A 17,518-nucleotide genomic window follows, 5' to 3' on the forward strand; every position below is an offset into this window, starting at 1 on the left:
AGAATGTGAATTACATATTAAGTGAAAGATTTCAGAACCAAATTCTACAAAAAAAGTAAATATGATGATAAATATTTGGAAATAATAACAGGGTGTATACGTGGACAAGGAAAAAAAATTCCCGGATTTTTTCCGGATCTCCCGGTTCAAAATACGTTTTCTCCCGGGTGAAAATACAATTTTTTTGTGTTAAGTGACAGTATACTATCACTCAGAACTTTAAAACTTATCCTTTGAATGGATATGGTTTTATACAGCAGCACAGAATTTCCTGGCACTTTAGAAAACAAAACTCAGGGGGGAAAAATCACGTTTTGGAAAGATCTTACATGTGCAACAAAATGTACGCTGCATGTTTTCGTACTACGAAAGTATAAATTCAAATTCCACTAACAGTAAAAGTTAATGGTTTAAATTAATATACATAGTGTTGTTACAAGAAAAGCAAAGCTTTCGCATATAATATTTGTCTCGAAGATTAATAAGCTACAAGAGAAGCTAAGCTTTCAGATATAATGTTGATATGTTCAGCGAATGTTGTTCTTTAAGATACATCACACAAGTGCGCCAGTAAAATTTTTAATACCAACATGAATCTCTGATCTTCTGGGCACGAAATTCCTCTAAATGGCTCATCATCAAAGAGTTGAATTTTAAAAGAGAGCAAACACTTTGTGATTTAACAAATTCATCATACATTCTCCCACATAATTCATCTTGCGTAAAAGACAAATTTACTTTGATAACAACACTTTTCGAACAACAGTTCGAAATATTTTCCCGCAACCTGTTAGAAATAGATTCATCTCAGCAGTTGCCAGAGAGTGCTAGGTAAGAGGAGTCACAATGCTTGCACAGCTACGATGACGTAGGAAGCCCGTATGTTCGTACGCATAAAACATTAAAAGATCTTACATTATGTGATAAAAGAAAAAAGACATCAGAGGATACTCCAAGAGCGTCGGAATTTCGAATACCAAAATGCATAGTTCGCATTACAGTGCACATTCGTATGTCCAGATTCCCAATGACGTAGGCCTAGACCTGATATGAAGCTTTTCAGTGTGGTTTTCGGGACATAAATTTTCTTGGAGTACCAGTACTGTAATATTTCATGTTTGGTTCTTTATTATGGCATAATGCCATATGTGCTAGAAGGTGAAAACATGCACTTGAAATGCAGCGAACAGTTGAAACTAGCCAATAGTATGGAGTTAAGCATTTCATTCCAAATAACTGAGTGCCTCAGCACAAAAGCTTAAGAAAAGCCAAATTTCATCAGCAAACCGACAAAAATAACTCTATTGTTCTGCAAGGCGATTAATGCTCGACTATCAGGAAGGTGGAAATAAAATAAAACCTAAAACTACTAACATATTTACCTTTCCGTAATTATGTCAATCTATTTTAATTCTTTTGATAGCTCTCAGCCACAGAAATCCGTCTTGTTTACATTTGACGTGAGGGCAGTAAATGAATAGGAAATAGAAAAATCACTAAATGTAAACACGGGTCACGTGGAGACTACCTCTCTTCCCACCCCACCACTATAACTCACACAGCTCTGGGGGGAAAAAAAAAATAAAAATAAAAAAAACCTATTTCAAAAAATAACTTCATTTTGTAGGGCACATCTTCCTGAAGAGTCTGATACATAAAACATATCTCTTCGAGGAAATATAAGACACTTTATTTGGTCTCAAGAGTGCAGTGCAGTGCCACGCTTCTTCAAACATTCTTATACCGAACGTCACTGTATTTCGCTCTGTGGAACTCAAATGTGTATTTTTGGTAATGGATGCAGTCAAACTATTTCAGGACAATGGAAATTAAAATGTCCAGTAGTGTCTTTCCTGCTCCCAGTCGGCCGGTTTGACATAGAGCCCACTTTTATTTTTTAAAAAACACCTCGCAATTAGTACTGGGTTGGATTATTTGTAACAAGGAGAACAAGAATTCTTCACAAAATGTGGACTCTTTATCGCCTATTAGCTAATAACTTGCTCTTCTGTGTGACATAAAATTAAATATAGGATACCTAAATCAGTAAAGACAAGATACAGGCAACACAGTACACTTTTCTTCAGTCCTTAGGCCCTAGCAATTTTTCTCTCTAATCTTGCTACAGCTTTACATGGTGTGCTTTCCTTTCTGCGAAAGAACTATTACCTTATCAAAGTTCGTTACATGTTTTGCTACATGAAAAATAGAAATGTCGTTGTCTAATACTGAAAAGGTGTTAATACAAATAGTACCCAAGACTGGGGTGGTTTCTCGATCTGATTAAGTCTATTTGGTCACTGTGTGCTGGACAAAACAAAATATGCCTTTCTAATATTGCATCAATTGTAACACACACCAAATAAGAGAGACTGTTTTGGCAATAATGATCATTTTTATAATACGACAAAATATAATTCACGAAGTACCAATACGAAATACCTATTTGGCCTCCTACAAGCAAAAGACTTTACGTTAGGAAATAGTTTCACATCTCATTCATACGCTCCAGTTTCTCATGCAGGAGACCGAAAAGCAGTAGGACAAAATTTTTGTATAAATTTGGAATTGTCACATTCTTCCATAATTTGTGTGATCTCCCCATTTCTTCTCCTTCCTCGTTCTAACAAAGTCCTGTCATCACTAATTCTGTAACTATTCCTACCACTGTCAAAACTCATTCTCTGGTTAACTTTATTAACCCTGCCACAATCACCGGTTTAGTTATGAAACGACTATTCTCCGGTTAGGCATTTTACGTGTTCGTACAATGAATTTCCCACACTACTCTCAGATTGGAACTTACGCGGCTGCTAGCCGGGGACTACACTTTTAGTGTAGCGATCTGGCCAATTATTTTCTGCCAAAATTTCACTTACTTGGATACACCAGAGAATATAATACATAATCATTCTTTCCTGTTATTCCTGTTAGTCATTTATTTCCACTCTGGTAGTCTGAATCTAGGGATTTCACTAGTAATTATAACAACGCTGAACATTCGCAAAGCGAATCAACCACATAAACAAGCAGCAGTTGGTATTCACTGGTTCGGCTTTATTCCGCTCAGCTCGCATAGACCCATCCCGTGTTTTCTGCAGAAAAGTTTATTTCTAGATGTGACGAGGATTCCCCTGGCAGACACATCACGTACACTATGCACACATCCAAAAATCAACTTATAATTCATTTAGAAATCAACTTAGAATGTGTGTAAAAACCAGCAAAGGTGCGTTTCAATATCATATGAAAAATCGATAGACCAACGTGCGCTGGATGATAGGTGCCTCGTGAAACAAGGTTTTTTTCCCTCAATAATATGAATTTGACCTCTGCTCCCAAAATTACCGCCTGGTTCAGTTACCCCGGTTTCCCTCACCCCCCACTAGATCCAGGCCTGCCACGCACGTGTGAATCTGGCAGCTTGGGTACGCCAGTAAATTTTTTCCTGGTATCATGTGGCTGGTTGTGGCTCCTGCTGCTTACACAGCCAACAGCCACATTTCTGTAGCCAGAAGCACAAGAAGGTGCTACTCATAGGCGACTAAACTGCACGTGTGCACGTGTCCGCTCGTAACTGATTAAATGAGTCTAATGTAAACAGTTGTGACGTCACGCTCATCAGAGGCAATTTGTTGTTATGAAGCACTGCATAGTCTTCCGAAAGCCTTTGACACATTTTGGTGTTGGCAGACGCTTGTACGAGCACTGTGTTATATTATATGGCGCATTTCCTTTGCAATTTAAGTTTTACTCTCGTTTCTTTCTCTCGTTCATGTTTTAATGCTGCAGTATTATTCTGCAGTAGTGGGATACAGTATTATCCTTCGTTAGAGTATCGGTTCTTACCAGTCAAAATTACAAAAAATTTATTTTTCATGTAGCAAAACATGTGACGAACTTTGATAAGGTAATAGTTCTTTCGCAGAAAGGAAAGCACACCATGTAAAGCTGTAGCTAAAACAACGAAAAATTCCCGGAATTCTAAAAAATTCCCGGGTTTTACCCGGTTTTCTCCTGGATGAAAAAATTTCCAGGTTTTTCCGGGATCTTCTGGTTGTCCCGAGGCTTATACACCCAGAATAAATATATTCGGGATGGAGAATAAGAAATAATTCAAATGATAACTGTGAATACCTTGAAGTTAATCTAAAATTTAAACTTCGTAAGAAATTGTAATATAGACCATAAAGAATGATTAAAAGGAAAGTAACAAGGAAGAATACTGGAAGAGACCATCACAAATAAGAAAATGTTAAATTGCACATAGTAACCAAATAAATAACAGATTACAAAAGACTTGCACTTGTAAAACTAAGTACTAAAGTCAATTATCACGATGAATTCTACACTGATGACCAACAACATAGACCACAGAATTACATTCTGCCAAGATAATTTGTCAAAGATGTCAGCATGGAAGAAAGAAAGACAATTACTTTGGTGGACATTGACTAATTGCGGTGGGTGATCAGTGCCAATTCACAGATTTCAAGATCAAGAAAAAGCAGCACCACAAGACAATGCAGGCTGTATTACAGAAAATTCAAGTAGGACATATAAACATGAGACTTTTAGCTTTCATGATCTGTGAAGTGATATTTAGTTAATATTATTTACACTGTATTCCAGTACTAACCCATAAAAAATAAAAAAATATTTGAAGGATTTTTTGAAAAACTTTAGTGAACAGTTTAAAGCAGATCAAGAGGCTACATTTGAATGATTAAAGGTAGAAACTGGTGGTGAAATGGGACATCTAAGTTCAAAATTTGACACAACATATTCTAAGATAGACAGTCATATTACTTTGTGACACAAAGAAACTGCTCGGATAATCAATATCTGAGTTAAAGTAAACATTAATGAATTTAAAATTACGTTCTGAGTTCTTTAGCAGTGTATCTTGTTAGGAATGAGGTATCTGAAGAATTTAATGAAGTAAATACTGACCTAAAACAAATAATAGAATCTACTGAAAGGAAATTTACAAAAATAAAAAAACAGATTTTAGACACTAGCATAAAATTAAATCTTTTACAACAATGTATTGGTCCAGAAAAAAATAGTGATCTCAGGCTCGATTTTCACTACACTGGAGGAATGTATGAATGATTTGAATGGGCAAAAAGTTTAGGATATGATATAAGGTGCTACCCCAAAGTTCGCAGAAAGTATGTGTATCTTTCGAAGTTCAGCCCCCCCCCCCCCTCCCCCGGTAGTAACTCATACATTCTTTTGAGTGTTAGTGGCTTGAACGGCTTTGTGCTAGGTGGTCACCTTTAGTTTTATGCTCATTTCCCCAGTCTTGTGTGTAGTATGTTTTGCAAACTGATGAGGGCAAGTGTCTCAGAATAGTGTGTGTGCATAAAATTTGATTTCAGGCTCGGAGAAACTGCAACATATACACGACACCGTTTGACAATGGTCTCCATTCTCAGGACAGCTGTCAACCAGCATTACTCCTGAAAACATTGCTGCTGTTCAGGATACAGTGCTGGAATATCATAGGCATACATCCAGGATGTACACAATCAAGGAGCTGTCTTATGGGACATGTCAGCTGATTTTACTTGACAAAAGTGACGCACAAGCAGCTGGTTCCTTCACCATGACAATGAGAGGTCATACAGTGCATTGATCACCCAGGAGATTCTGGCAAAAAACAAAATGACAAATATTTCTCATGCAATATATTCATCCAACCTGGTACTGAGTGATCTTTATTTTATTCTCTAGGATGAAACTAAAGTTAAAAAGCCAAAGATTTCATGCAGTTGAGGAGATTCAAATAGAACCACAAGTAGTACTAAACAGGCTCACAAAATATGCATTCTCAGGAGCTTTCAGTTTATGGATAAACTACTGGGGTGGTGCCTACACCAATGAGTGAACTACTTTGAAGGTGACTGTGATAAATAAGATCCATGTAAAGTGTAATTTTATTTGTTGGTATATTCTGAGAATGTTTGGGTACCACCTTGTAGAGTCATCCAACAGGTGATCCCAAGGAAACAGACACAGAATTTCAAAAATGTGAGTGTACTTAGCAAACATTACAGTGGATGTGAATAGAGAAAGAAATGTAGTGAGATTTTGGGATTTCAACAAAGCTGTCCTTTAGTTATTTGGAAGAGATGCTGAAAGATAGAGAACAACTCATTCAGAAGAATTCAAATTAAGGAATGACTGTCAAGATAAGTTAAAAAGCAAATGCTAGGCACTAGCAGACAAGAGAAATTAGCACTTGAATTATTAGATGCTCATTATTGTAACAGTAGTTGGGGTAGTTATACGCAGTACACAGAATGGTATCTAGCAACATAAAATAAATTAAAAAATTTCATGGCATACATTTTTCTTAGCAACTGAATGCGAACTGCCGCATGTCAATAACTTGCTGCCATGATTTTTGACACAGAGTCTTCTCACCACCTCCGGGTCTATACAGCCGAAAGAAGACTGAGCTCTCTGGTTTGAAACCCTCTAGAAAATATGTGACGTAGAGACCAGAACTGAGCTCTGCATACTAGCTTTAAACTTGCTAGTGAGTCCTATGACATCATCTCTTAACAAATATAGTCTTGTTGCTACTCCTACATAGACATATCCCTGGACAAAGAATCCAGTCCTCACTAACTAAAATGAATCCTATTTAATTACAGGATATATATACACCCACGTCGGTTACACAAAATTTTTGTCAATTGACCATGGTTTCGACTGCACTAGGGCAATCTTCATCAGACTAAAAAATTACATGGAATATTTAAAAAATATAATAACATGGCTTGAAATAAAATACACTTAATAGAATTACTTCCATAATTTATGTACTAACAGAATGTACTTATGTGTAATCACACCATGGTTAAAAACATCTGAGCAAAAGTGCTCTCGTCAAACAGAAATGTCACAGAGATAAAAACTAAAATGTAAAAGTATAACACGATTGTCAAATACATAAAATACTCAATGTTATAATGACAGCCGCAAGGTTGCTCAGGGCCAAGAGTGGCATAACACAGCTGCTACTGTCAGACTAAATGGCTAACAGGCTGAGGTAGCCACAAGTGGACACGAAAACAGATTTGTGTCATCTAACAGGAAGTAATCAAATTACAGACAACTTAAGAGCTAATGAGGCATTGCAAGGACAATTTTCAACATTTCTGGTAACAAACAGGAACCAGTGTATGAAAGCTACAACATAACTTAACACACTTTTTTTACAAAAGAAAATACTGTTCAGGTAATATACAGAGAAAACTTAAAATTGGAAGGGAAAGCAATATGTAGGAGACTACAATGAGGAGAGTATTGCCATTCAGACAATTTTAATTAGCAGCTCTATAGCTCGAAAAAATTTTTGTTGGGTAACTGCAACTGTTCATTAAGAATGAGACTGCCCTTCAGAGATAGGCGTTTAAAAATTTCTAGCCCTTCTAAGATGTTAAGCCTAAAGTCTTTTTTCTCTGAGTGCAAGATCTGGACATCTTTTAGGATTATGCCTTGTGATTAATAAATGGTCAGCGAAAGTTGAATTGTGAACACTGGTGCCTTTTTTGCCTAGAAGGTGTTCCTTGAATCTTATTGAAACAGCTCAGCCCGTTTGCCCTATGTAATACGTGGAACAATTGTCGCAAATAATTTTACAAGCACCAGAATTTTGCATAGGGGAAAGCACTGGTTTCAAGTTATATATGACACTATTTTTTAAAGAATTATTTGTGGAGAAGGCTACTCTACAGTTATAGTTATTTTGAAGCAGACACTGTATTTTGTAAGAAACTGGACCCAGAAATAGTAAAGAGAAATTTTTTTTCTTTTCATTAGATTCATTATTAGAAATGTCTAGGGTGGTCATTCTCTTATTGGTTTTACTACTAAAAATATTTACTGTGGAAGAGTCATAGCCATTACTGACTGCAATAGTTTTAATCAGATTGATTTCAGAATTGAGATTTTCACTAGAAATGGGGGTGGAGGTGGCTCTACGGATAGCTGAATGAAAAAAGGCTTTCTTATGAGAATACAGGTGTGCCGAAGTGAAAGGTATAATTTCATCAGAACTGGTTTCTTTACAAGAGATATTGAAGCTAATTGTGTTGTACACTATCATAAGAGTGCGGAACTCATTTTCACGTTCATAAGTGAAAGAAATATTTTTGTGAAAACCATTAAACATATTGAAAACTCAATCAATGCTGTCCTTAAGCCCTTTGTAAATAATCAAGATGTCGTCGACGTATCTAGCGTACAAAAGAATGCCTACAGTTGATGCTGAGAAATTATTGAAAAATTTCACTTTAAGAAATTAACTAACACATTTGCAAGGATTCCTGCTAAGGGGATCCCCATTGCAAGGCCAGCTAGTTGTTGGTATAGTTTTCCATTAAACTCAAAATAATTGTATTTCACTACAATACGAAGTAAATTCACAAGATTGGTGACTTGCTCATCAGATAAGTCTTTTTTGAACAAATGTAATTTTTTCTCTACTATGTCTAAGGTTGCATGTATTAGTATATTTGTGTAAAGATTTTTTATGTCAAAAGAAAGTAATTTCGTATCCCTATCACAGTGAATGTCTTTAGTTTTACTAACTAAATCTTCATAATCAGAAACAGAATAATTATTATGGAAAACAAACGAATTTTTCAAAATGTCTTGCAGAAATTTGGCTAAATCGTGAGAGGCACTGTTCATACTGTTGTAAATGGGCAGATCAGATGGTCTTTTTAACAGACATTAAACTGAGTTTGTAACTTACACGGTTGAGGATTCATGTTGATTAGCTACTTTTTTTGAAAAGGTTTAAGAAGAGATTTGGCATTGTTAATTGCGGTTCTGACTTCTTTCTGCAAAGTTGGCATGGGGTCCTCATGTAGCTCGAAAATATCGTTTTCCTCAAAGAACTGTAGAGTTTTTGTAACATATTCTTGTTTACTAGCAATGACAATGGTATTACCCTTACCAGCCTTCATTACCAAAGCATCTTTTTCTACAAGCTGGGTATTTATGGTTTTAATAAGTTTTTTGTCAGAGTTAACAAAATTATGAGATTTAATTAGGTTTTTGCTGACAATATTACAAATGTCGTGCTACTCTAGTCTGACGGAAACTGCAATTTTTTACACTGTTTAGGTCTGATTTTAAATCAACAAGAAAATTTTCTGGTACATTTCGGTTGGATATCTGAGGCATGACACTATAATTTAAGCTTTCTCCAGTAGCGACATCTCAGCTTTTGTAAAATTAATGTCCGTTTTATTTAAAATTGTGTCATAGAATTTATGTTCACTTTTTCTAAAACGAGGTGGATTACATGATTTTACAGGTAGAAGGCATTGCAGTTTGCTTAATTTCTTTTCATGTCTAATGAGAATGTATTGTCTACAGTTGGCTAAGCTTTCGTTAATGTGGAACAAAAAATCATCAATTTGAATATTATAATGAACCTTAAAAATGTTTGTTAATTCTAAGTACAAATAATAAGTTTTTTCATTTAATGCATCCTTCTTAGTATACATGACACTTATTTTTCAGACATGACTTTTTGCACTGAATGTTTGAAAATATTTGGTTCTTACTGCTTAAAGTTCAGATAACACTTCACATAATTAGGTTTAGGTCCCCTCACTTCACACTGTTTATTGAAATTAACTGCCATACCTGTATTCAGAATTTTCATTTTCAAGTCATTGTATTTCGTAACAGCTTTAGATACATGGGCAGGTAGGAATCTCGAAATTTTAAACATTTTGATTGGCTGTGATCTAGCAATCATATGCTATTTAATGACAGGATGTATACACAGTCACATCAGTTGTCACTTGACCATAGTTTCGACTGTACTAGAGCAATCTTCATCAGAATAAAAATTGCATGGAATACCTAAAAAATATAATGACACGGCCTGACATAAAATACACTTAATAGAATTACTTGCATAATTTATATACAAACAGAATGTACTTACACGTAATCACACCATGGTTACAAAGGTCTGAGCAAAAGTGCTCTCATAAAACAGAAGTATCACAGGAATAAAAACTAAAATGTACAAGTATAACATGACTGTCAAACAGATAGATCTTAAAAGAGCTAGAAATTTTTAAACACCTATCTCTGAAGGACGGTCTCATTCTTAACGAACAGTTGAAATTACGTAACTAAAACTTTTTTCAAGTATAGAGCCGCTAGTTAAAATTGTCTGCATGGCAATATCTCCTCAATTTAGTCTCCTAAATATAGTTTTCCCTTTCAATTTTAAGTTTTCTGTGTATACTACCTGAAATGTATTTTCTTTTGTAAAAAAGACTGTTACGTTATGTTGTAACTTACATATGCTGGTTCCTGTTTGTTACCAGTAATGTTTTAAAATTGCCCTTGCAATGCCTCATTTACTCTTAAGTTGTCTGTAATTCGATTACTTCCTGATAGATGGCGCGAATCTCTTTTCATGACTGACTTGGCCTGTTAGCCGTTTAGTCTGAAGGTAGTGGCTGTGTTATGCCGCACTTGGTCCTAAGCAACCTTGCGGCTGTCATTATTCCATTGAGTATTTTATCAATTTGACAATCATGTTATGCTTCTATTCCTGTAACATTTCTGTTTGACGAGAGCACTTTTTTCTTAGAGTTTTTAACCACGGTGTGATTACATGTAAGTACATTCTCTTTGTACACAAATTATGGAAGTAATCCTATTAAGTGCAATTTATTTCAAGCCATGTCATTATATTTTTTAAGTATTCCATGTAATTTTTCTATTCTCATGAAGATTGCCCTAGTGCAATCAAAACTGTGGTCAAGTGACAAAAATTTTGTGCAACTGATGTGGCTGTATTTACATCCTGTAATTAAATAGCATACCGTCGCTGGATCACCGCCAACCAAAATAGTTAGAATTTTAAAATGAATCCTTCCTGTAAATACGTTTGCAGTTATAGCCACACTGATTGTTTGTTCAAAAACCTTGGCAGCACAAAGAGGGGAACAAAAGTGTTGCATCACATTGTAAAACTAGAAGAGGAAACCATTTACTCCCTCTTTATGTAATAAAGCTAATTTCGGCAACTGATCTTTGACTAACCACATCATCTATACCGTTCAATTTATTTTTGCCTCACTTTTCCCCCTATTACCTCACTGTTCCTGAATGACGCCATCCTACTCGATCTCGCCAACACTATCTCCTATTTCCCTCACATTAATGAAGGAAACTTTGTCGACCCTCTGTGGGCGTAGATGCTGCATTCACTCTGACTTCTTATTAAGTGCCAATGCTCGTTCTCAAGCCTCTCTGAGATTATAGCTGCAGTCCTGTCCCTGATGCATATTTTCATGGTTTCTTTAACAAACCTATCCAGTATTTGGAAGAGTCTGCTATTTTATGTTCATATTCCACTGCATGAGTCTCGGGCAAATACTGGACTGCAACTGCTGACTTGTTGGTATACGTATGTCAAACGTGCAACTGGTGTTCTCAGTATTGCTCTTCAATGATGCACACTGTTTGCCCAATATATGTCTTTGCCATGTTGTTGTAGTATCCTATATACGCCGGCCTTCTGTAAACCGAGGTCATCTTTCACGCTCCTCAATAATATTCATGTTTTACTGGGCAAACAGTTCTCACTTAGTGATTTTTCAGTATGTACCACATTCCCCAATGCACAGTTTTATGGTAAGGTACTGGCTGCTGCTTTCTCAGTGACTTTGCCCATCTCCACAGGTTGTAGTGAAATGGACAGGTGCACAGTGAACACTATTTACCATTTCAAGCAATGTTTTTTTTTTTTCTGAACACAGTACACAGAGAAGACATTCTGCATCAGAGATGATGTGCATCCTGCGTGCTACAGTCTTTATAGAGGTGTGCAGTTAAGAAGGTGGGTGATGGGGCGATGCAAAGCAGCAAAGGAAAGTGTGCCATGTGATGCTCCAGCCAAACCCATCGTTTCACTGTTTCAGTCTGCTTCATGCAGTGGCTGTATGTAGTTTGAACATGTAGAGGTGGTCTCTTCTCCGGAGTATGTGGCCATACTGATTGCAAAGTGTTTGTTATGGCTGATGGATGAAAAAAGCCAAGTGTTACACAAACAAGCAAGAGTTTTAATGTTCTCTTATTCAAAAGAGAGTCTGAAGCACACGACTCATCACTGAATTGTGCTTGCCCCAATGTTTCCAACAGCCAGGAGAGAACAGCTGAGGTATGTGGTGTGGGACTGAGAAGTGCGCATTGTGTCTCCAACAAAACAAACGTGTGTACCATATCGAGTGGTTCAGCATCTTTTAAATAGCCACAGAAATGACACAATTGTAAGAAGTATTCAATCTGGATTAATTTTCTATGTCCTACAATATTTGAAATGTATTCAAGAGATGAATACAAAGAGCAGGCAATTTAGCTTTGATAACAAAAGAGAACTTTAATTTTAATTGCAGTCTATGGACAATGTTAACATTATTACAGGACATTGGCTTTTTTGATACCATAAGATGTATGATGGGAGAAAATTTCTTACAGAGAGAAGTACTATTGTGACTATAAGGACTGTATTTTTAAAAGTAATAGAGGAGATTCGAGACAGAAGGGCATTTTACAATTATTATTTCCATGAAATGAATGTGACCAAAACCATGCAATGTCAATGTGCTCGAAAATGATCGATGGGCATGGTGATCTTAAATTTCCAGTAAGGACCTGTAGTCACATTATTATTGTACATGCAGGATCAGTGGACACAGAGTTTATTCCTGAGAGTAAACTAATAGTTAACCACATTGAGATGACATACAGTTTATTTAAACAATGGTTTACAAAACAATGATTGCCATATCTTCATCCAAATTCAGATAATTGTAATGACAATGCCAGCGACCATGCAGTGCAACTGAACAAAGTCTCTACCACCCTAAATGGAAATCTGATACACTGATACAGTCACTTTGTTATCGAGCAATAGCATGGCTCACAATCTGTCATGAATCAGAGTTAACTAATTCTGCTTGTCAATGCCAATGTGCCAGCCTATTGTACCTATGAGACGGGTGAGATTACTAAACAGCAAGGGCATCAAACAATTAGATTAAGCACAAGTATTGACGAACAGGTAGCATTGTTTCAATGAACAATAATGTCACTGTTGAGAAATGCAAAGTATTTCGTTCGTATTTTCACTCAGATATATTTCAGTTCCCTTGTCCAGTTCTACATATATTCTTTACACGAGTGCCTGGTTTGGCTGCTCCAGGCATACTTCGCTAGAGAGTGCAGTTTTTGTAGAGACAAGTTCCTATTAAAATTCATTCTCATTGTTGTCATATTTGCTAGAACACAATTTTTCACTTTTGCAATCAAGATAATTTCAATATCTGCCAGTTTTGTTGCTGCCTGGTCATTCTGAAATGGTGGCAGACAATTGTGATGTCTACAATATCAATAGCATATTTTCATTCATGTGGCTATGATATTAGAATTCCTTTCATGGCAATATAAATGAAGAATTTACTGACAATTTGTCAAACACTTCCATATGGTTTCTACTACAAGGTGAAGAGGGTGCTTGTTAACTTAGGAAACCACTCATGCTATTTCATCTCAATAAGATGAATCACGTACAAGAATGAAAACACATTATTTTTGTTGTCGCACAGATCAGTAGATCAGTAAATTAAAAATAGTTTGAAACAGTTTGGAATCCATGAAAATAGCAAGACAAACTGCTCACAATGTCTGGCTTAAATGTTAAATTAAAATGAAAGTAAAATATTCCTTACTAGGTGCACAGCATATCCATTAGAATAGCGAAACTTTGATGACTAACAATACTGCTAGGTGTAGGTGAGCATTAGTGCCCAGCCAGCTGACAAAGCAGTACTGGCAACATAAAATGGGCAAATTGGCAACATCTCAAGCAATTCCCCCCTCTGTCTGCGCAGAACACTTCACCCAGCTGCCTTTCTGTGTGCACCCCACTATAGTACATCATTCCTCTGTGCATGTCAGTGCTTGCTTTGTGTGTGTGTGCAAGTACAGGTCACTATGTGTTTTCTTCTGTTGCACACTGTGGCCCAGGGTCCATGAACTTGTCTCTTGACCGTGTCATCAAGGAATGGTAGTCGTCTTTCTTCTTCCTCAGTCTCCTTAGTCAATTTGACTTTGAGATGAATGGGGTCCAGACGTGTGAGGGAGTCATGTAGTTTGTCCCTTCCACGGTACCAGATGATGAATGTGTCATCTACATAATGGAAAAAGCACATGAGCTTCCATTTGGATAACTTCTGAGCTCTTCCCTAGAAGAGCTCCATCCATAAATTCACAATCTCAGGCAAGGGGAGGTTGCCCACTGCCACTCTCGCTTTTTGTTCACAGTGTTGTCCATTACATAAAAAGTGTGTAGAGTTCAGGACCTACCTGAAAAAGTTGTTCTTCCTGACAAATTTTTGGCCAATAAGTGAATGTTGTCAAAACTCACCAGAATATCTGGGCCCTTCAGCCTGAAATTGTTGAGACATTTAAAAAATCCACATAACTGCGGACATGAGGGGGCATGTCCCCACATAAAAGGCTAGTATGTCTTTCAGAAACTTTGCTTGCAAATGTGTAGAAGACCTGATGATGTTGACAACTGAGTATGGCAGAACCCTGTCTCTGTGGACCTTGGGGAGTCCATGAAGTCCTGGCAGTACAGATCCCTGTTATGAAAATTTCTTGATGCCTCCCTCTGGCCAAGCCGAGCCCTTGAGAAGTGCCCTAGTTTTGTTTCCCACTTTCTTGGTGGAGGCCAGCATTGATCTCCCTGTGTGAGTCATCATCTACCAGGCTCTGCATCTTCTCAATGTAGTCCTTGCGGGAGAGAACAACAGTGGCGTTATCTTTTTCAGCAGGTAATATGACAACCTCAGGGCACACTTTCAGGTCACGAACGGCCGCCCTCTCTCTGCTGGTAATGTTTGACTTGGTTGGCTTAGTTATCATCAGTTCATAATACAATACGCAATGTACCTGCTTCAGGCTTTAGTCGTGCTGCAACTCGCTCAACTGTTTTGATGACGTCTACAACCCATGTGAACTTAGGGATGGGAGCAAAGTTGAGTCCCCTATCCAGAACTGAAGTTGCATGGCCATTCAGCTGCATCTCAGCCAGAATTATGACATACTTGCAGAGGGCGTGACGGTTTGTCAACAAGATGTAGAAATTTCTATGTTTGATGTCCTGTAGCCCTTTTACATGTGGATCAGTGCAACCTAGGTAACACCATCAATTCAGTCCCAGCTCCAGGAATTAAAGTGAGCATAAGTTTAAATAGTTCCTGGGAGTTAGCCTCACAGCTCCAGCAGATAAATTGTATCCTCTCATGTACCAAGCCATGGCTGGCCCGCTTCTCGATTCTCCTGGCTGCTGCTGAATAGAAGTGATGGGTGACCTTAGTGAACTTTGGCACAACATCTCTTCTGAAATGTAAGAGAACCTGGCAAACAGCATCTTCGGTGGTGCAGCTTGTCAAATTTATTGATGCTGCAATAAATTTCCTCCTTGTAAAGGTATGTGATGTGATTCCTCAGATTCACGGTGTATCTGTTGACTGAACAGTCCACAATGCACAAACTTCCTAATACTGCAACGTTGTCATTAGATGCATTGAGGTATGCAGCGGGGGACAATGTCACCATCCAGGGCGGCAGCTATAGTTTCAGAAAAGTTTGTTAAGCTGTGCTGCATCTAATGAAGCAGATACTGAGCAAACACAACATTTTGACTGCCCGCTCTATCACAACTGAGACACCCTTCAAGGTGTCAACAGCCATAAATGCGGATGTGATCACCTCCTCTGACATATGCGCCCTTGAGTGCAAATGCTTATAGGACAGCTGGCAGGAAAAGGGAATATAAATCTGCTGTCTGCATGCAGGTAGTCAATTTGTCAATGTATCTGACGGTGGAGACATGTCTGATTGCTGAAACATTGTGCTTGTTGGACATTACGAACCAGTAGCACACTTTGAACTGTTCGATTAACAAATATGTCTGTAGAACTGAAGAATCATAGCCAGAAATTGTTATGCTGTAATATGTTTTCAGAAGATTTTTAGAAGAGTCCATGTGATGCCACTAAAGCTGAATCTGCACGAGATGACAATATGCCTGCTAAAGATGTGCACATGGTAAAGACACACCCAGAGAACTGTCCTTTGATACTGCAAACTATGGCTACAACAGAAACAGATAATAATTGCACTCATCACACTAATCAACTCTTTACATTATGATTAGAGAATAAGAATGAAGGAAAAAGGAAATCAGAAAATAATCTTACACGTCTCATGATGGCAATTGCTTCCAACGATAGGAACCTGGGATATCTCACTTCATCATTCACAATTGAATCAAAAACTTCTTCTTCATCATCTCCTGGGAATGGAGACTGTAAGAGAAAACAATATAAAAAACACTGTGTCCTACTGTGGTCTTGTGTGACACAATCACATACAATATACACAACAGAAGGTAAAACACAGGGTAAAATTTGTCAGACATATGAAATGTAAGAAAATTAAATGATTTGAATATTTTATTTACTTTGTTCAAACATCGCAGAGACATGAGTAATATATAAAGAAAAAAGTAAATTATCTGATACTGAAAAGTACATTGCAGATTTCTTAGTGTTTCTCAAACTTTAATTTACATAAAATGTGAGGCAAGAAAATACAGCTAAATTTTGTAAATAAGTTACAACAGAAGAATGCAGTGTAGTAAATAGCAAACTGACATGCAATGTCCATTTTTCTGTTACATTTCATGCAATCTTTTCATTCTTTCATCACATTAAGATGTGTGAACGTCTGTTACAGAAATCATCTGATGTCTCCACTACTGCATAAAGCCTCTGTGGTGTCGGCTGTATGTAAAGCATTATTAATGAACTTGTGAAAACATTGCAGCAAAAAGATTGATAAATAGGGGAACTTTTATCAATGGAGTTTTTGAGAGAGAGTGAGAGAAAGAGAGAGAGAGAGAGAGAGAGAGAGAGAGAGAGAGAGCACATGTTTCTCAAAGCCAATGGTCAACCACATCAAATGCTATTTGCCAGCATACATGTTAAAGATTGAATTAGTTATTCCTGGCACTAAAATTCAACATATGGCAAATTCCCAAAATAATTTCTTACCTATGGCATTATGTACACAAAACGTGTATTTGTTTACATATGTGTAATCGAATAAATTGTAATATCTGAAACTTCCTGGTAGATTAAAAGTGTGTGCTGGACCAGGACTGGAACATTTGGCTTTGCATGCAAATGCCGTACTGAGTCACCCAAGCAAGATTCACGACCTGTTTCTGCTTTCCTTCCACCAGTAATTCACCATGTGGCCACAAATAAGGACAGGGAAAAATGTGATGAAAGCTGTAAAAGATCTTGGACCATCTCTGCCAAGTAACAACAAATCAGGCATCGAATCACCCCCTAAGCTACAAGCCTACAAATGATATCGATCAGAA

General features: G+C 37.2%; 1 protein-coding gene across 2 annotated transcripts in view; it reads right to left on the minus strand.

Moving 5' to 3' along the window:
* The window catches only part of LOC126267370 (serine/threonine-protein kinase N), a 308,585-nt gene that overhangs the window by 9,111 nt on the left and 281,956 nt on the right, over positions 1 to 17,518 (minus strand). For both annotated transcript variants that reach the window (XM_049972549.1, XM_049972550.1), the window contains one exon: positions 16,329 to 16,436. In XM_049972549.1, coding sequence (XP_049828506.1) covers positions 16,329 to 16,436 — 108 coding nt within the window. The remainder of the gene's footprint in view (positions 1 to 16,328; positions 16,437 to 17,518) is intronic.

This window comes from Schistocerca gregaria, chromosome 4 (assembly GCF_023897955.1).
Source record: "Schistocerca gregaria isolate iqSchGreg1 chromosome 4, iqSchGreg1.2, whole genome shotgun sequence".
NCBI classification, from domain to species: Eukaryota; Metazoa; Arthropoda; class Insecta; order Orthoptera; family Acrididae; genus Schistocerca; species Schistocerca gregaria.